The following is a 20,342-nucleotide window of genomic DNA, read 5'->3' on the forward strand; positions in this document are numbered from 1 at the left end:
AAATTTTTTTTAATAAATTTATTTTATTTTTATTTATTTATTATTTTTGGCTATGTTGGGTCTTCGTCACTGCACACAGGCTTTCTCTTGTTGCGGCGAGCCGGGGCTACTCTTCGTCGCGGTGCACGGGCTTCTCTTGTTGCAGAGCACGGGCTCTGGAGCGCACGGGCTTCAGTAGATGTGGTGCGTAGGCTCAGTGGTTCGTGGGCTCTAGAGTGCAGGCTCAGTAGTTGTGGCACACGGGCTTAGTTGCTCCAAGGCACGTGGGATCTTCCCGGACCAGGGCTCGAACCCCTGTCTCCTGCATTGGCAGGCGGATTCTTAACCACTGCACCACCAGGGAAACACAGTAAAATATTTCTTGAAATGACTTTCTAATAGGTCTTTACCTCTTGGGAGGCTATCGGTTTAAATTTGTTGGATAAATCTTAGTTTCTCACTCTGTACGATTTAGGCAAACTTTGAAAGCAGATTTGATGTGAAAATGCTTGAGAACTTGCTCAACTCAGTTTCTACACCAGTCTCTTTGCAAAAGCTTTGTCCATGGCTTAAAAATGATGTGATCCCATTTGTGAGAAGGACTGTACCTGAAGGACAGGTAAGTTGCCTTCAGTGTTTTCACTCTTGATGATTCTATTTTTTACATTATATCGTTGAAGATTAAGTCGTGCTAACACCAGTTAGTTCATTTTAGTGTCTCTTGAAAGACTACGATGGAGGTTTTAAATTATTTCAGTGATTATTTATTCATATCAATACTTTTTATGATATATCTATTTCAGACAGTTCTTGCAAAATGGTTGGAACAAGCAGCCAGGAACCTTGAACTAACTGATAAGGTAATACCAGTATAATTAGCACTGAAAAGGCATTTCCAGTACTCCCCATGGCATAAAACATTATTTTTAATGGTCTCTAATATTTTTTTAAAGGCAAACTGGCCAGAAAATGGGCTTCAACTGGCAGAGGTATTTTTTACAGCAGAAAAACCAGATGAGTTAGGATTGGCGTCCTCTTGGCATTGGAGTTCCTTGGTATGATATGAAAAACAAATTTTTAGTAATAAAACATTTAATTTATATTGAAGGGTTTGTCTATGTGTATTTAGACACATATTCACTTCTTAAATATTCTTTTTGTATGTTCTTCTGTTGTGTACTTTTAAAATCCACAAAAAGGAAAATTAGGTTTTTTTCTTCCTTACGTTTCTGTTACAACTTGAACCCGTCTTAATGCACTGTTTTTCTCTATTGAGCCAACCAAAAGGGAAACAATATATAAACATACTCCTAAGTAGTCTAATTGGGATTTTATGCATTAGTAACATTTCACAGTCCTTTAAAAGGGCAAAACTTAATAACATATTAAGATTAGTTTTCAAAGGCTGTATCAATCAGGTTTACTTCTTTTATTTAAAGTAGTAAACTACTTCTAGTTTTGATTGCATTTCTTTGGCATTCCAATAGTCATAATGGCTTAAGTACCAAAGAATTTTTTAAAAGATCAAATTGAAAAAAATCTGGGACTTTCTGACTGACTGAATAAAATAGCAATGCTAGAAAGAGAACTGAGATCAGGAATATTGATGTTACATATGATGTTAATTTGAGGTTAATGAACTGAATTTATTATTTGGCTTCTAAATTTCTTAAGTTCATTTATTTTTCCCTTCATATTTCTAAAAACAGAAAGCATTCATTATATTGAAAAAAAATGCATTCTTATATTTTGAAAAAGTTTGTTGGGGTACCATAATTTAGTTTATAAACTAACATGTTGAGACATCTCAGTATAACCTCAACTCTGAAGTTTAAAGTACTTAAGGACTGGAAGGTATGACCTTTTGTAACATCATACATACATTATGAAATTACATTTATTCCTTAAGTTTCTGGAGCCCAAAAATAAATAATAAATTTCCTCCTACTTTCTGATATAGCAGATTCTTGTTATTAATTATACTTACTGATTATGTGCTGTTAAGAATAAGATGGGGGTCTTCCCTGGTGGCGCAGTGGTTGAGAGTCTGCCTGCCGATGCAGGGGACACGGGTTCATGCCCCGGTCTGGGAAGATCCCACATGCCGCGGAGCGGCTAGGCCCGTGCGCCATGGCCGCTGAGCCTGCGCGTCCAGAGCCTGTGCTCCGCAACGGGAGAGGCCACAACAGTGAGAGGCCCGCGTACCGCAAAAAAAAAAAAAAAAAAAAAAAGAATAAGATGGGAATTTTTTCTGTAAGTTTCAAGCAGTATATTGATGTTATATAATCAATACATGTTATAATGTACAATGTATATTGATCATTTTATATGTTTTTCCATAGAAGAGCTTTTCCTCTTGCTATAAAACACTACTTTGTCTTTTCCCTAATTGCCTTTTATCAATTGAAAATTCCTTGTATAACTTTAGGAAATGTCATCACTTTGTATCTGGTCATGATCTATATGGATGGAACACTGAGGATTATCTAAATGATGTTTGTGTACCTAAGTATATTGGGGTTCTGAAAAAATATTACACTAATATTAATTTGTACTAGTTAATTTTGCTTAAACGTCTACAAAACTTAAAGGCATAAGTTGCAGTTTCCTCTTATTTGTATTTCCCTCTCACACTTTTATTTCATATCCTTAACAACTTCAACACTTTTGTTTTATAAGGATCATCAAAACACGGAGGAAGTTTGTCAGTTAAGGACTTTGGTAAATAACCTACGAGAGTTAATCACACTGCATAGGAAATACAACTGCAAATTGGCCCTCTCTGATTTTGAGAAGGTAGACGTCTAGATTTATCAGAATTATTACTATTTTATCATAGCCAGCACAGCTAGAGTTTGCATTTATGCCGTCTTTATTTCAACATCCAGGAGGATACAACCACCATTGTATTCCGAATGTTTGATAAAGTACTGGCCCCCGAGCTTATCCCTTCCGTCTTCGAGAAGTTTATAAGAGTTTACGTGAGGGAACATGACTTACAGGAGGAGGAACTTCTCCTTCTGTACATAGAGGTAACTTCTTCTTTAGCTCTAATCTTTTTTTCTGGATCTGTGCAGTGCATCATTGTATTAAATGTTTAACTCTTTACGGAATGTCATGCTTTACCATCAGGATTGATGCAGCATATTGTATTGGTTAAGAATGTGGGTTAACTCTGCTACTAACTGACTGGTCGCCTTGAGCACAGTGAGATAATGTTAGGACTTTCTCCAAATGGTTGTTGTGAAATAATAGGAGCGTGAACAAAGTTTTCTGTACCATGTAAATAAAACTGAAGGCCAAGGTTTTGGTAATTTTGCACTTGTTGACCATTGTTCAGCATTCATGGCTAAGTAGAAGTTTTTGGTTTTTTACGCATCCATAAAAGCTATTTATCTATGTTTATATATGTGTGTGGGGATGTTTTAGTGAGAGTCTTAAATTTAAAAAAATGTTTATCCCATTTTAGGATTTATTGAAGAGATGTAGCTCAAAGTTCACCTCACTCTTTGATACAGCATGGGAAGCAAAAGCTATAGCAGTAATAGGATGTTTATCTGACACAGATGTAAGTAAATAGTGATCATATAGATTTTCCTTTTGAGCATTGCATCCTTTCTTGAAACTTTTCTTCTGGTCACAAAAGCAATATATATTTGTTAGGGAGAATTTGTGTAATAGGAAAAAGAATAAAAAGGAAATAAAAACCACTCAATCCTTTTTTCTTATGAAAATAAAAAGTCTTCTCATTCCCACCCCCAGAAAAACCCACATGGACAGTTGGATGCATATATTTTCAGGCATTTCTATGGTCTTACAAACATAGAGACATTTTAAAATATGTTTATCATATGCCTTTATTTTGACTTCACACTGTTATTAGTCACCATTGTAAAATGTGAGTAAAACCATGGAGAATATTTTTAAACACAGAGTCTATAGAAAGTTAATAGAGCTATATGATTTAACTTTCAGCAGAGAAAATACTCTTCTGAATTTTTCTAAATAATAAAATTGCCCTTTATGTGTGAATATTGGAAGACATATGCTTTTGCAGTCAGAAGATGAAATGTTCTCAAGCTTCTATCCAATAGATGCAAGATCCCTGCTGTAGATCAGGCTGTGTCATTAATTTGCATGAAAAGTAAATCTGAGGGCTCTTCACTGTCAGTGTGTGTGTCTTTATAGCTCATATTTGATGCTGTGCTCAAGATAATGTATGCAGCAGTGGTGCCCTGGAGTGCAGCTGTGGAGCAGCTGGTGAAACAGCACTTGGAGATGGACCATCCCAAGTAAGATTACAGTGTACCAAACAGCTTTTTTGCTGTTAGATAGACTTCATGTTTTGAGTTGAATTTTGAGTTGAATTGCTGTTAGATAGACTTCATGTTTTGAGTTGAATTTATTTTTCTATCCTTTACTGTGTCCCTTAGTATTTCATAAAAAAAGACAGTCTATGTTAATATCAATAAATTTACTTTTAGAGTCAAGTTATTACAGGAAAGTTACAAACTAATGGAGATGAAGAAACTTTTACGAGGCTATGGAATAAGGGAGGTGAATCTCTTAAGCAAGGAAATAATGGTAAGTACAATAATTGAATCTTTTAACGCCTTTGCTCCACTTCCAGAGCAACATGGGAAATTTAACCAGATTTTATATTCTTTAAGATTAATAGAGCTAGGTTCTTCACCGCTTCCCTTTTGTTAGATAGAATGTTAAGAGAGCGTTTGATTGGTTGTTAGAGTAGTAAAGACAACAGACAGTAAATTAAGAAGCTGAAGGAATATATTATACCATCATGTTGTACGCCTTAAATATATGTAATTTTTATTTGTCAATTAAACCTCAGTAAAGCTAAGGGGAAAAAAAGAAGGGTGAAAGGACTGTCATTAAATTCAGAATGCAAATCATGTTTTAATTTTTCATACAGTTTATAGTTTGCTGCATTGTTTTAATTATATGAACAAATGATTTCTGGGCTCTCTGTGAGATTTCATAACAAAGAAATGTGTATTGTCTCTTATTTCAGAGGGTGGTAAGATACATTCTCAAACAAGATGTCCCATCTTCTTTAGAAGATGCTTTAAAGGTGGCCGAAGCATATATGTTGCCTAAAGACGAAATCTACAGTCTAAGGATTATTGACCTGATTGATAGAGAAAAGGTGTGAAAGTTTTATATCGTACTTTTATATGGTTGGTTTGTTTTGAGTTTTTAAAAATTTAACTATCAAATTATCCAAACAGACAAGCACAAAATAAAGTTATACCAACATTAGACGTTAGATTGGCCTATATGTATAGTTTTGTTTTAAGTATTTTGTGAATACCTAATGAGCTTTCTTAGTCTTTGGTAGTTAACAAAACTCAGACTCATGTTTTACATATGTGTAGGACCCTTTGTTTCCAGAATAGGAGGTGGGTTTTATTTTTGTGTTTTTAAGTGTCTTTATTTTTATATAATTCTAAAACTACAGTCGTACCTAAGAATTACAAAATACAAAGGGGAGTGTTTTAATTTACTTTTTCTGTTTGCTGTCATCCAAAACAGAATTTTCAGATTTTTAAACCATGGAACCATAATGTCTTTTTCAAAATGATGTCTTTTCATCTTTAAATAGAAAAGTAAGAGGTAAAGCCAAATCATCCTTTGCAGGTAGCAGCTGTTTTTTCTTCCTTTCAAACTCTGTTTACAGGGTGAAGACTGTATCCTTCTGTTGAGGTCTTTGCCTCCTGCTGAAGCTCAGAAAACTGCAGGAAGAGTAATCATATGGGCACGGCTGGCATTACAGGAAGAACCAGATAATTCTAATGAGGTGAGATTTTCACTAAATGAAATGCAGATAAATCCAATTTTTATGGATATTTATCAACAGGATAGAAAAGACAGACTTACAAATATGAGTATTTGCTCTTCTCACTGCTAGAATGGCCTAATTTTTTTTTATTTTTTTTATTTTTCGGTACATGGGCCTCTCACTGTTGTGGCCTCTCCCGTTGCGGAGCACAGGCTCCGGACGCGCAGGCTCAGCAGCCATGGCTCACGGGCCCAGCCGCTCCGCGGCATGTGGGATCTTCCCAAACCGCGCACGAACCCGTGTCCCCTGCATCTGCAGGCGGACCCTCAACCACTGCGCCACCAGGGAAGCCCATAGAATGGCCTAATATTAAAATTCCCATTTACTATATAGAAAATTTACCATATAGAAAAACAAACAAATACACCTGCTTTGGAGCAGTGGCTTTGAGCCCACACTGAATAATCTAGGATCTGCAGATCAAAAGGATTAACTGAAGTATCTGTTATACATAAAGAATTTTCTGTAATGCCTTGAAGTATAAACAGTGTTTTGCATTGTATGGGACATAGTCATTACTCTCGAGTAATGTCAGCCACAGAACCAAAGTAAATCTAATCTGAGAACAGAACGTTGAAACTTAGAAACGGTTTCCAGAGAGCCAATTCACGGTAGAGAGATAAGGGACCGAAAACCTAGTTTATCCAGGGTAGTTGAGTTTTTTAAACCTTTGAAGATACTTACCTCCCAGCCTCTCTCAGTGGTGCACTTCAATCATTTTTTACCTTTAGGGAAATGATTTTTTTTTTAACACCTAAAATTTATTATCCTCTTATTGTCCACTAGGCATTAGGTTAAATACTTCACATAGATTGTCCATTGCTTCCTCACAATAAAACTGTGAACAAAACTGTGAAGGAGACCCTATTGTTAGCTCCTTTTGATTGAGTTTAGAAACTAAAATTTTAAAATTAGTGGCTTTCCCAAGGGTATTTGGAAAGTGGCAGAGTCTCATTTCGAACTGTCTGTGTTCTCAACCACCAGCTTCAACTGCAGCCCGTAGTCAAAATGTTTGAGTACTTTGTACGGACCCGGCCCTTGCTAAGCATTTTACACATACCATGTCTTTCAATTAAAACTTTTCCCTCTTTGGTTTTTCTTATCTTTAAAAAAAAAAAAAAGTTTGTTTTTTTTTTTTTTTTTTTAGTCTTAAGGATGATTCTTTCTTAGACTTCTGATTTCTATACTAAACAAGTAAACAAGTTCAGTTCTCTTTAACTTTTCCAGAGATCCTTTCCAGATTTTTTCTCAAATAATAAGTAAAAGCTGTTAAAAAAAAAAAAAAACCCAAATGCCTGTTAATTATAGTGTATCTGGGGCTTCCCTGGTGGCGCAGTGGTTGGGAGTTCGCCTGCCGATGCAGGGGACACGGGTTCGTGCCCCGGTCCGGGAAGATCCCACATGCTGCGGAGCGGCTGGGTCCGTGAGCCATGGCCGCTGAGCCTGCCCGTCCGGAGCCTGTGCTCCATGACGGGAGAGGCCACAACAGTGAGAGGCCCGCGTACCACAAAAAAAAAAAAAAAAAAAAAAAAAAGATAATTATAGTGTATCTGAAAGGTGATTTGGGAGATTTGCATATTCTATAGTATTTCTAAATCATATATCCAAGAGTCCATATGGGTATTTTTCATGTTTAGCTTATATATTATTCAATTATGATCCATTCTTTGGCTGCCCAACTCCCTGTAACACAGACCTCTCAACTCTTAAGCCATATCTATTGTTTATTCTGATTCTGTGCTTTTTATTTATTTGTCTATATATGCACTACATATACAATGGCAAATACAAGAAAGGGACTTCATTTTGCATTTTTCTTTTTAGGACAAGGCCTGGAGACTGTCTGTAGCGAAGACATCAGTAGACATTCTTAAATTACTGTGTGACATTCAGAAAGGTAGTTTCCATTTCTGTTCGCTCCTCTTGGTTTAGTTCTAAAGCTGATCCTTTTCAGAAGAGGGCATCAGTGACATCTCCCATCCTGACCCACAGTTTTCCTGCCTCTGATTGTTTTTTTTGATCTCACACACTTTACTTCATGAAAAGGCTTTCTTGCCTTATTCTTTTGATTAGTAGTGTAAGAGCAGAAGCATGTAAGATCAGCTCATCATTTGTGCATATGCTTCAGTGACTGTTTAATGCTGGACTAGATTTCTTTGGTGCCTTGCACTTTTTACTCACATTGCTCACTTACCACTTGGTTATGATTGGGAAAAAACCCATTTAACCTTGAATTTAAAACAATTAACAAAGTAATTCTCTTGGGGAAAAAAAAATCTGGAATTTATTTCAAAAAAATTGCCATTTGTTTTGTAATCAACAAACTTCTCTTTTCTACCTTCAGAAAGAATAATTAGATTTCCTTTTGTACTTAAATTGTCTTCTATCAGAATCTGAAAAGAACTACTGAAGACTTGGGAAAAACAAAGCGAATTAAAATTTTAGCTTTTAAAAATTCTGATAATATCAGAATTTGGATGTATGCTATAACTTTTAAAAATTTAATTACAGACAATCTGCAGAAGAAGGATGAATGGGAAGAAACCTTGAAACAATTTAAAACTGTTGCTAGCTTACAGGTAAAGATGTTAAGCCATGTTGAACATTATTACTTGACTCATCAGTGCATTTGACATAGATCAGTTCCTCCTTCTTAAAACCTTCTGTACTAGCCTTCAGAGACTTCAGATATACTGATTTTTCCTCTTTCTGTCTCTCTTTTTTAAAGCAGCTTTAATGTAATATAATTCACATACCATACATTTAATCTATTTGAAGTGTATAATTCAATGGTTTTGGGTGTATTACATTATTGATTGTTTAAATCGTGGTAAAGTACATACATTGTAAAATTTGCCATTTTAACCATTTTTCTATTTACAATTCAGTGGTATTGACTCCATTCACAGTGCAGTACAACCATCACCATCACCAGTATCTACTTTTCATTCCTTCAGGCAGAAACTTTGCACCTGTTAAGCAATAACTCCCCATTCCTCTCTCCCCGCAGCCACTCGTAACCTCTAATCTACTTTTTATCTCTGAATTTTCCTATTTCATAAATTTCATATAAAGTGGAATCATAAAAACATTTGTCCTTTTGTGTCTAGCTTTTTTGACTTAGTATAATGTTCATCCATGTTGTAGGATGTATAGAACTTCCTTCCTGTCTCTGGCTGAATAATATTCCACTGTATGGCTCTACCACATTTTTGTTTATTTATCTCTTGATGGACACTTGGGTTGTTTCCACTTTGGGGCTACTGTGAATAATGCTGCATTGAACATGGATGTACAAATATCCGTTAACTTCCTGCTTTCAATTCCTTTGGGTATATACCCAGGAGAGGAATTGCTGAGTCATATGGTAATTCTATGTTTAACTTTTTAAGGAACTGTTCTCTGTTTTTTAATTGTATTCTAGTTTATGCCTTTTTAAAAAACCATTTTGGTTTACGGTATCTTTATAGATTATTTATTTAACTCTGGTGGCCTGGAATGATGGCTAACAGTAGCTGTCATTTACTCAGTACTTACTATGTACTAGACATGGGGCTTTGCATGTGTTATTTGTCACAGTAGATCCCCAGGGAGGGTACTGTTATAATTCTCCTTTACAGATGAGGAAACTGAGGCACCACAGTGTCTCAAAATATTGCAAAAGACAGCAAATTGTCTATAGAAACTGGCCCAAAAGATTACTGTCTACTTCATAATGTCTTAATTTTTTTTTCTATATAGTTTCATTCTAGGCAGTTCACTTTTTCTTGAAAATTAATTTCTGTTAACTTTGAACTGATTGTCTTCAGATTTGAAATTTGAAATTAATTATTTTATTTTGGCTCTAGGGCCTTCCTAACGTGAAAAGATTTTATAAATAGAAGGGCTGTCAAGGGCTAACTGATAAGTTTCATCAAATAGGATATTGGGTAGATGTGAGGATCTCTTTGTGAAAACTTGAAATTAACACACCGGCAGATTTAACTCACAACTGTATTATCTCAAAGTGTGTAAAGAAGAAATAATTTATCACAGTTTATTGTACTGCTGTTTCTCACAGTATGGCCCATGGACTCCCAAGGGTCTCTTGAGACCCTTTCAGGGAGTCCATGAGATTAAAACTCTATTTATAGCAAAAATAAGAAATTGTTCTTTCCATCCATATTCTCGCATGAGCGTATACTGGGTTTTCAGAGGCTTCATGATGTGGTAATATCATTGCTCTAAAGGCTGATGGTATGTGCACTTTTATATGCTCTTGTATTTTAAACTTTTCTGTTTAATTTCTGATATGGTAAATATTGATAGATATCTCCTTTAAAAGTTTTTTGGTGTCCTCTATAATTTTTAAGAGTGTAAAGAGGTGCTACAACCCAAAAGTTTGCGATCTTCTGTGTTAAACAATAGATGTCTTTGTGTGAAGCACCCAGGAGTCAGCATAAGTTAACTTCTCCGCGGTCTTCTTAAATTTGAAAATTACAGGTACTTTAAAGCAATGGTTTAGATCTAAGCAAAGTCATGTTTAGTTATGGTGCTACCATTTATGGAACAATCCTTGTGCCAGGTCTAGTGGGAGAGGCCAGGGATGCTGCTAAACATCCTCCTGTGCAAAGGCAGCCCCTGCGGCACAGAATCATCTGGCAGATTGAGAAGCCCTTCTGAAGTGTGGCGTCAAAGAAGAAGGTCTCACTCACTCCCACTACCTCTTGGTGTCCTTCCCTGGGCTTCAGCAGGATCCTTTTATTGGGCTGGAAAAATTAATTCTGGGTCTGGTGTTAGCAGCTAACCAGAAGTTATTACAGAAAAGAGCAAAACTAGCTTCTTCAAGCCACCAGGGTAGAATCGCACAAACCTAATACTTAATCCCTCCCTCCTTCTGTTCAGGGTTAGGGTTAGGGTTAGGGTTAGGGTTAGGATTAGGATTAGGGCAGAATTACCACAACAGAATTACCAGACCCAAAGACGTCAGCAGTGCCAAAGTTGAGAAAGCCCTGGGTTAAGTGATATTTTCCCCTTTTCCAACCTTTATATAATAAGTTACTTTTGAAATATAGAGTCTTAAATTCTTGATTTACAAGGGAGAGAGAGAGAGGTAAAATAGAGTTTCGAGACACTCCAATGGTTTTCAACCGCAGATGATCTGGACAGACGTGGAGCTTTGTCTTGCTTGCCTTGCTACAGGAGAACTTCGAGGTCTTTCTTTCATTTGAAGATTACAGCAGTAGTTCCCTGGTAGCAGAGCTCCGGGAACAGCACATTAAAGCTCAGCAAGTCTCACAGGCTAAACACAAACCCTGGAGGCCAGCAGAGCCTGCGGCTGCCGAGGAGGACAGGCTGAGCGCCGAGTCCAAGCTGCACCGACAGGTGCTGGCCCTGCAGGTGTCCCGGCAAGAGCTGGAGGCCAAGATGATCTTGAGGGCCTTGAACGACTGGAACGTGGAAGGGGCACTGAGAAAATGCAGGTGAGTTCCGGGTCCCCAAATCACGCAGCTCATCAGAAAGGAACCCTGGTTTCATTTACTTCTTTTTTTTTTTTTTGCTGTACGTGGGCCTCTCACTGCTGTGGCCTCTCCTGTTGCGGAGCACAGGCTCCGGACATGCAGGCTCAGCAGCCATGGCTCACGGGCCCAGCCGCTCCGCGGCATGTGGGATCTTCCCGGACCGGGACACGAACCCGTGTCCCCTGCATTGGCAAGCAGACTCTCAACCACTGTGCCACCAGGGAAGCCCTTCATTTACTTCTTCGGTGACGAGGATAGGGATGGTGACCCTTTCACTTCCACAGACGTGATTCTTGGTTTCTCTCCCTGAGAGCCTGTTTTGGATGCCTGGGTCAGAAAGTGGTGGTGTAGGGACTTGTGGTTAAGAATCTGCCTGCCAACGTAGGGGACACAGGTTCAAGCCCTGGTCTGGGAGGATCCCACATGCCATGGAGTGACTAAGCCCGTGCGCCACGACTACTGAGCCTGTGCTCTAGAGCCCACGTGCCACAACTACTGAAGCCTGCGCACCTAGAGCCCGTGCTTGACAACAAGAGAAGCCACCGTGATGAGAAGCTCGTGCACCGCAACAAAGAGGAGCCCCCACACGCTGCAACTAGAGAAAGCCCGCACGCAGCAACGAAGACCCAACACAGCCAAAAATAAATAAATAAAATAAATAAATTTATTTAAAGAAAGAAAGTGATGGCATACAAGAGGTGTGACTAACCGGGTGTAGTTAGGTAACCAAACCATTGAGTTTAGGTCACCTTGCAGTGCAATAGTTAGTGGTATCCCAAGCAAGTTGAAAAACGAAGCACACTGAAAACATTTAAAGGCATTGTAAATGCTGTTAGTGGTTATATATATATACATTTTTTTTTTTTTTTTTTTTTTTGCGGTACGCGGGCCTCTCACAATTGTGGCCTCTCCTGTTGCGGAGCACAGGCTCCGGACGTGCAGGCTCAGCGGCCATGGCTCACCGGCCCAGCCACTCCGTGGCATGTGGGATCTTCCCGAACCAGGGTACGAACCCGTGTCCCCTGCATCGACAGGTGGACTCTCAACTACTGCGCCACCAGGGAAGCTCCAGTGGTTATATATTAATCCAAGAAAGGCAAATCCATCTGCTTTCCATATGAGTGCTCTAACTTCTGACACTTCCTTTCTTCCAAAGAGACTTGTTTAAGTATCACTGCAACACCAACACTGGAAAATTGCTGTTCCTGACGTGTCAGAAGCTTTGTCAGATGTTGGCTAATGGCTTTCCAATGGCAATCCCTGAGGGACTAAATCTTCCTTCTGAGATACATGATCTAGCATGCCAGGCTGCCACCATCTGCAGTCCAGGTGACAAGATTTATAATCTACGTGGTTTTATATTCTCTGCTTCATTTCGTACTTGTCTAATGCTGTCTCCTTACAGTTGGACACTGAGGTAGAGAAGCGATCATTATCCCTCTTTCACAAAGGGGACACTTATAATTGAATCTCTATGGGGGTTACTATTTTAAAGTATTTCCAAAATTAACAATGTCATTTCTGACTATTGACAATATTCGCTTTCAGAAGGTTGTGAAATTCCTTGCCTCCCCATATCTGATCTTACTTTCAAGTCAAGCTTAAAAAGAATGTTGACCTGTATTATTTAGGGTAGTCAAAGCTATGTGGAAACCTTTCTCTCTGCTTTGTGGCCTACCTTAGAATTTTGAATGGTAATTATTTAAAGGTTGTTTATGTTGTTCTAAACACATGAAATACTAGTTTAATGATTTTTTTCTCCATTTTCTTTCAGATTTTTTGCTAGATGCCTTAGAACTCTGTAAATACACTTTAATGGCAGTAGAGCTTTCCAGACAGTGCCAAATGGATGACTGCGGAATTCTCATGAAAGTAAATTGCTTTGAATTTCTTTTCCTTAAACAGAACCCCTACCCAATCCATTACACACCACTTTTAAATCACTTGCATAGTTTATAAAAATACTGAATGTACCTCTCATATTTTCTTACTCTAGACCAGAGAACTACTTAAGGGCATGAGACCACTTCTCTTTTCTAGTAATATTTATTGGCTTTAATTTGCACTATCTTTTGAAACATTGGGCCTCAAACAAGGCATCTCTGGACATTGTCCAGAGTAACAGTTTGGTGTTTTTTTTTGTTTTTTGGCCATGTGGCTTGCAGGATCTTCCCCTGCCAGGGATCAAACCTGGCCCCCGCAGTGAAAGTGCCAAATCCTAACCAGTGGACCACCGGGGAGTTCCCTGAGTAACAATTTAACTTAAAGCAGCATTATTTTAAGCCATAGACCAGAAGAAACAGACTACATGGTTGTATTTGACCATCAACATTGTGTTTGGCTCTGATAGATCTGATTCTGGATTCTGCTTGGTGAAGAAGGAATCTGTGTCCTGGAGTGTCCTTATCTGTGTCTTTTCTGTATGACTTGATATTTAGACTTCCTTTGGAACTCATAAAGATCCATATGAGGAGTGGTCTTACTGTGACTTCTTCAGTGAAGATGGGATAGTTCTCGAGTCCCAGATGGTGCTCCCTGTCATCTATGAATTGATTTCATCACTTGTGCCTCTGTCTGGTAAATCTCATTTGTGTCATCTTTTTTCTGTGTACTTCTGCTTCATGCAAGTTTAAATGGTAGAGGTTTGGAACTGAAACTACACATAGTAACGTGGATGAATCTTGTAGGCATAATGCTGAACAAATGAAGTGAGGAACAAAAGAATGTGTATTGTATGATTTCATTTATGTAAAGTACAAGGACGGGCTATAAGGAGGCCATGCTATTGGAAATCAAGGTAGTGTTTACCCTTGGGGTGTAGACTGGAAGCGGGCAAGGGGCCGGTTTCTGGATGCTAGTAGTGTTTTGCGTCTTGGTCTGGATGTACACTTATCTATACATCCAGACCTGTAAAGGTTTTGTTTTTTTTTAAGTAACAGGTTGCTTTAGAACATTATTTGATACGAGCACAATATTAAAGTATCTCTGGGACTATGTGCTCTAAAAGAGAGTTATTTTACTTATTGTTATTGAATTTATTCTCTTTTGTAGAAAGCAAGAGATATCCCTTCGATTCTACAAGTTTACCATACTGCTCCATCAGTGAAGGTATTTGACATCAGAAACGTATAACCATTGAATTACAATTTTGTAAATAGGCCAACATAGAAATTTCTTGAAATCCTGAATATGAATCTGATGTAATGTCCTTAATATAGTTTCTTAATTATTACTGTTACATTGTTACTCTTCCAAACTGTCAGGAAAATGGGTCATTTGGCTTATAGTGTTAACTTTTATGAATCTGTTCATAAATTTGGTCTTCCAAGTAGAGAAATGGTTTTCTTCAGCTAATGATTTAAGCATCTCAAAATAGGCAAGTTACAATCAAAGTACCTCAGTATCCATGTACCTAGCTATTTTCTGGTTTAGATCAAGCCTCATGTTAACTCTTTTATTTACTAACTTTGAGAATAAATTCTATGACCATTACCTGCATTGAAGAAGTAGACCGTCCCTGAAAACAATTTCCAAATATGGTATTTCTTTGTTTAAAAAAAATCTAAATATTAAAATACTTGTACTCGAGTAAAATACTTTTATCATTTCACAGGAGACAGCCTTATGTTACCTATTATCAATTCCATCTCTGCCTTGCTTCAGAACCTTCAGGAATCTAGCCAATGGGAGCTGGCCCTAAAATTTGTAGTTGGTTCATTTGGTACCTGTCTTCAGCACTCTGTGTCAAACTTCATGAATGCCAGTTTGAGTGACAAGGTACAGTTTCGAGAACAACTACTTTCACTTTGCGCAAATACAGATACAAAAGCACTGCCAGGGCTTCCCTGGTGGCGCAGTGGTTGAGAGTCCGCCTGCCGATGCAGGGGACACGGGTTCGTGCCCCGGTCCAGGAGGATCCCACATGCCGCGGAGCGGCTGGGCCCGTGAGCCATGGCCGCTGAGCCTGCGCGTCCGGAGCCTGTGCTCCGCAATGGAAGAGGCCACAGCAGTGAGAGGCCCGCGTACCGCAAAAAAAAAAAAGCACTGCCAAACAAAGGAATTTGGAACCCACATTTTCCTATTTGGCTTTGTTGTAAGGAAATTGGTAATTTGTCAGATTTAGGAAACGTCTGTTGAACATCTACAAAGTCAGGTATAGTTCAAGGTGCTTGCACACATTTTCTTTTTTTAAAAAAATTATTTTTTTATTTTATTTTATTGTATTGTATTTCTTTATTTTTGGCTGCGTTGGGTCTTCGTTGCTGTGTGTGGGCTTTCTCTGGTTGCGGTGACGGGGGGCTACTCTTTGTTGCGGTGCGTGGGCTTCTCATTGTGGTGGCTTCTCTTGTTGTGGAACATAGGCTCTGGGTGTGCGGTCTTCAGTAGTTGTGGCACGCGGGCTCAGTAGTTGTGGCACGCGAGCTCTAGAGTGCAGGCTCAGTAGTTGTGGTGCACGGGCTTAGTTGCTCCGTGGCATGTGGGATCTTTCCGGACCAGGGCTCGAACCTGTGTCCCCTGCATTGGCAGGCGGATTCTTAACCACTGTGCCACCAGGGAAGCCCTTGCACACATTTTCATACCTAATCTTTAGGACAAACCTGAGAGACTCCACTTTGCAAAGGAAGAAACTCAGATTCAGGGAGGTAAAGTAAATAATCTGAGGCTTTTGGTTGCAGTGTTAAATCCTCTTACTCCAAACCCAGTGACCACATTGGTTCAATCTGCTATCGATCTGCTATTTGTTTTACTGTGGCCCAAATTATAATTATTACCTGACGGCGTCATTAAAAAGATTCTAGAAGACAAACTATCTGTTGATAACTTGCTGATGAAGCTGGTCTTGTATTCATTACTACTACTCTATTCATATTTACTAAATGCCAATATTTTTAAAAATCAGCTTTATTGAAGTATAGCTTTCAAAATTAAAATGCACGTATTTTAAGTATATCAACCAATGTATTCACCTTGTCACCAACACCATAATCAAGGTACAGGGTATTTTATAAGGTTCCTTTTTGCCCTTTCCCAGTCAATTCCCCTGCAAGCCCCAGCTTTCTGTCATTATAGATTAAATGACAATACTTTTTGCATATAATGATGAATTTTCAAAGTTCCTTAATATTTAAGAAAAGTTTTCAAAACTATGCACAGACGTGGACCTGAGAATTCTTTTGTTCTTTTCTAAAAGTTGTGTGGAGAGGCCACATTAGTTAAATCCAAGCATGTTGTTATGGAATTGAAAGAGAAAGCCATTATGTTTATCAGGGGAAACGCCGCAACACTTTTGTACAAAGTGAGTATTAGTTTGTGGTAAGCCCTTCTCTCTCTCTCTCTCCCTCTCTCTCTCTCTCTCTCTCTCTCTCTCTCTCTCTCTCTCTCTCTCCCTCTCTCCTGCTTCTGATTTTTCAGTAAGGATAAAAGTGAGGAGGGGGAGGGGATGTTGGGGACTTGAAAAGAAGTAATACAGAGAAGGTAAGGGTTCTGTGTCATATAGAACTTGTTAGAGTTTCTTTCCTTAAATTTATAATAGTGATAAAAGACATTAAAACTAAGCAAACAAGTTGGAACTATTTTACTATAAATAACTTTTCATGACATGCTTGTTCTTTCATAGGACCTAAAACTAAATTTAGTGACAAATCAGCCTTTAGAGACTGAATTCTGTTTTGACTGTGAGGAATTTGCTTCTCTGGATGCTTTCTTCCCACAGGTATTTAATTGTCGCCTGGTGGACCTCAACTTGGCATTGGGGTACTGCACTCTCTTACCACAAAAAGAAGTCTTTGAAAATATATGGAAGCTCATAGATAAAGCATGGCAGAATTACGACAAAATATTGGTATGACCTAAGGAAGCACACCTTCAGTTCTTGAAATATTGAAGATTTAGGGGAAGAAGTAAAATTGGCTTTGCCACCAGATCTTAAAGATTTAGCAAAAGAAACGTCAAGCTAACACACATGGTTTCTACCAGCTTTTCCTTAACTGGCAACACACCAGGGAATGTATATGCAGGTCCTAAGCATTGCTCAACCCAGAGGACTACATTTTTTATTTCTTAAATCTGTATTCAGCCGGAGAACCTCACTGCTTATGCTTACTCTAGTGTACTGGAAATCTTAGACCCATGAGCCAGTTCTTCTTTGTGGGACAAGTTTAACGGATGCAAAACTTGTCTTTGATATTGTTTGTTTCAAAATTTGCCCTTTGTGGGCATTTTACGTGCAGGATAGCTCAAATTTGACCTTTTCTTATGAAAGAAATCCAGACTAAATTTATGGCATCACACTGAAAGCCGAGTTACCTAAGTATTATATTAATACAAGTAATGACGGTGTATGAAGCAACATGTAACATTCCAGCTGTTATCATAAAGAAAGATTATGGTTTTTATTGTTGGGTTTCGTATAAAGGGTATTAGAACATTTTCTATTTGCAATTCAATTTTAATTCTATTTTAATTTTTTAGGCAATATCTCTGGTGGGCTCTCAGCTGGCCAGTCTCTATCAGGAAATAGAAATGGAGCTTAAGTTCTGTGAACTCAGTACTGATTCCCGGTGGGGCATTCGTCTTAGTAAACTTGGTGTGAGTATTCTTCAAGTGCCATGAAGTTTCATCTATTTCCAGTTGGAAAATTTAAAACAAAGAACTCATTATCCTTTACTTTTGGAGAGGCTATATATAAACTGACTTATAAGTTTTAGTTAGTTATTACACGCATTGGTGCTTTCAAAGAAATAAGGACCTTTTGCCTCATTTTCTTTTTGCTATTTTTTAAAGAAATTAGAAGAGGCTTGACATTTCATCTGCTTAGCCTTCTCATTATAGGAATGTATCTAGTACTAATTAACATTTAAGGTATTCCAGGCCTACCCTTTAGCCTCATACTTTTTTGTGTGCTATTTGTTTAAAGATAATATTAAAATGTATATACATTGTACTAAGCTTCAGCAACTCCTACCAGGGAGAAGTAAGTGGCCCTTATTTTTCACTTTGCAAAAACAAACCAACAAAATCCTGTTTTCTTTACTATGAATGTAAAACATTTTATTTTATTTGCAAATAGTTGACATATCAGGAATGTAACCATTGTAGAAATGGTATATGTTTTGACGCCTCGTTCCTATGCAGTAATGGGACTGTTTGTTGCTAACTACCAAACTTTACTGAAGAGCCAGGGGTTAGTGTGACTAAGAGAGATTTTGGACGTCTAGCCAAATATACCTGAAATTTCAGAGTGATGGTCAAGTTGGGTAGTATGATAAAAATAAAAGTTGAAGAAGCTATAGAAAAATGCTTCTCTAAAAAAATGGATAGTAAAAGGGCAGGTCACAACAGTGCCCTTAGTCTGATACATTTCAGTTCAGCAGGGTTTTTGTTTTGCTCTTTTTATTTCTAGATTTCTTTCCAGCCAGTTTTTAGGCAACATTTTCTCACCAAGAAAGACCTCATTAAAGCTCTTGTGGAGAATATAGATATGGATACAAGCCTCATTCTGGAATATTGCAGGTAATTCTTTAAATTTCATTGGTATTTTTGCTGTTAGCTTAACAAACCGGTAATGCTAATGTGAGAACACAGTGATAACAGTGATTATTACATGTGGCCCATGACCTCTGATGTTTTCTTTTGCTCAACCTCAATCTGAATAAGTCCAAACCAGATTAAATTCTCTTATGATATCACCTTTTTTTTTTTTTTTGGCGGTACGTGGGCCTCTCACTGTTGTGGCCTCTCCCGTTGCGGAGCACAGGCTCCAGACACGCAAGCTCAGCGGTCCTGGCTCACGGGCCCAGCCGCTCCGCGGCATGTGGGATCCTCCCGGACCGGGGCACGAACCCGTGTCCCCTGCATTGGCAGGCGGACTCTCAACCACTGCTCCACCAGGGAAGCCCGATATCACCTTTTTAATTCACTCTTTGGTGTTTCCTCAACTTGCCTCATGATAAGCATCACGTGGGGCACTTGATTAAAAATACAGATTCCTGGGTCCCTCTATATTGGTTTTGACTCGGCAGGTCTGGGCTGAGGCCCAGGAAACTGGTCTTAGTAGAAGCTCCAGACGATTCACATGATAAGGGAACTTTGGGAATATTCTGAGCAAGTAAACTTCTAAATCAGATCAAGTTAGGGGCAAGTTGATCTTAAATTAAAAATTGGTGAAAAGTATGATTTAGGGAGAATTTTTTTTTAATAACTTTAAAAAACTGAGACCAAATGTTATTTATAGATACAGCTTACTGTGATGAGGAGGATCAAATGATTTATAATTTATATCTCAGTTGTTTTTGTCTGATAAATTTAGATATTAAATTTGCTGGCCCATTATTAGTTTCAAGTGGTTTCCCACACATCATCACGTTTACTTTTTATTGTATATTATAACCAATTTATGTATGAGAAAACAAACCCATATTAGGTGCCCTGCTCAAGGTCAGATAATAAGTACTGCTCCTAAAATACCAAGGGTGCTGTAATCCTTATCCAGTTTGTGACAGATGGGTGGAATCTCAGTTCTCGATAATGAGGCTGCTTAGTGCATTTCCTCACCAGACAGGGATCTAGTTCTTTGTCCTTGTGGATGGTGGGGAGTAATGTCCCTGGCTGTCACCATCCTGAACCTGCAAGTCAGGGACCATAGGCTGCTCATAGCTCTAACTAGCTGTGACCTACCTGCACTCTGATATAACAAAACTATGCCATTCTTCAGTTTGGAGTGCTACAAATCCAGAATGAGGTACACACACTCCGTCTTCTTTATTAATTTGAACTCCTGGTAGATTTTTGTCTGTTGTTTTATGGCGTGACCCCTTTTCTGAAATTGAAATAGCTCTAATTATGTCAGGCTCATTTCACAATCGTTGTGCTTACATATGGCATTGCTGATTTTTACTTGTGTGATAGTGACCGTCTTGCCTCAGGCAGTCCCACTGAATAAATTTAGGTGACCTTTACAATTTCAGGGAATGACTTTAAAATTATTGTATGTAAAGCTCTTC

General features: G+C 38.3%; 1 protein-coding gene across 1 annotated transcript in view; it reads left to right on the forward strand.

The window, feature by feature from the left end:
• Positions 1–20,342, forward strand: part of KNTC1 (kinetochore associated 1) — a gene marked incomplete at its 3' end in the record, with an annotated part of 66,734 nt that overhangs the window by 25,632 nt on the left and 20,760 nt on the right. The window contains 22 exon segments of the mRNA XM_079942622.1: positions 455–598; positions 783–839; positions 933–1,034; positions 2,659–2,775; positions 2,868–3,011; positions 3,449–3,547; positions 4,168–4,271; positions 4,464–4,563; positions 5,012–5,146; positions 5,678–5,797; positions 7,664–7,736; positions 8,351–8,418; positions 11,021–11,301; positions 12,497–12,669; positions 13,115–13,212; positions 13,779–13,917; positions 14,392–14,448; positions 14,954–15,117; positions 16,532–16,636; positions 17,054–17,182; positions 17,812–17,928; positions 18,743–18,852. Coding sequence (XP_079798748.1) covers positions 455–598; positions 783–839; positions 933–1,034; positions 2,659–2,775; positions 2,868–3,011; positions 3,449–3,547; positions 4,168–4,271; positions 4,464–4,563; positions 5,012–5,146; positions 5,678–5,797; positions 7,664–7,736; positions 8,351–8,418; positions 11,021–11,301; positions 12,497–12,669; positions 13,115–13,212; positions 13,779–13,917; positions 14,392–14,448; positions 14,954–15,117; positions 16,532–16,636; positions 17,054–17,182; positions 17,812–17,928; positions 18,743–18,852 — 2,636 coding nt within the window.

This window comes from Stenella coeruleoalba (genome assembly GCF_951394435.1).
Source record: "Stenella coeruleoalba genome assembly, chromosome: 14".
NCBI classification, from domain to species: Eukaryota; Metazoa; Chordata; class Mammalia; order Artiodactyla; family Delphinidae; genus Stenella; species Stenella coeruleoalba.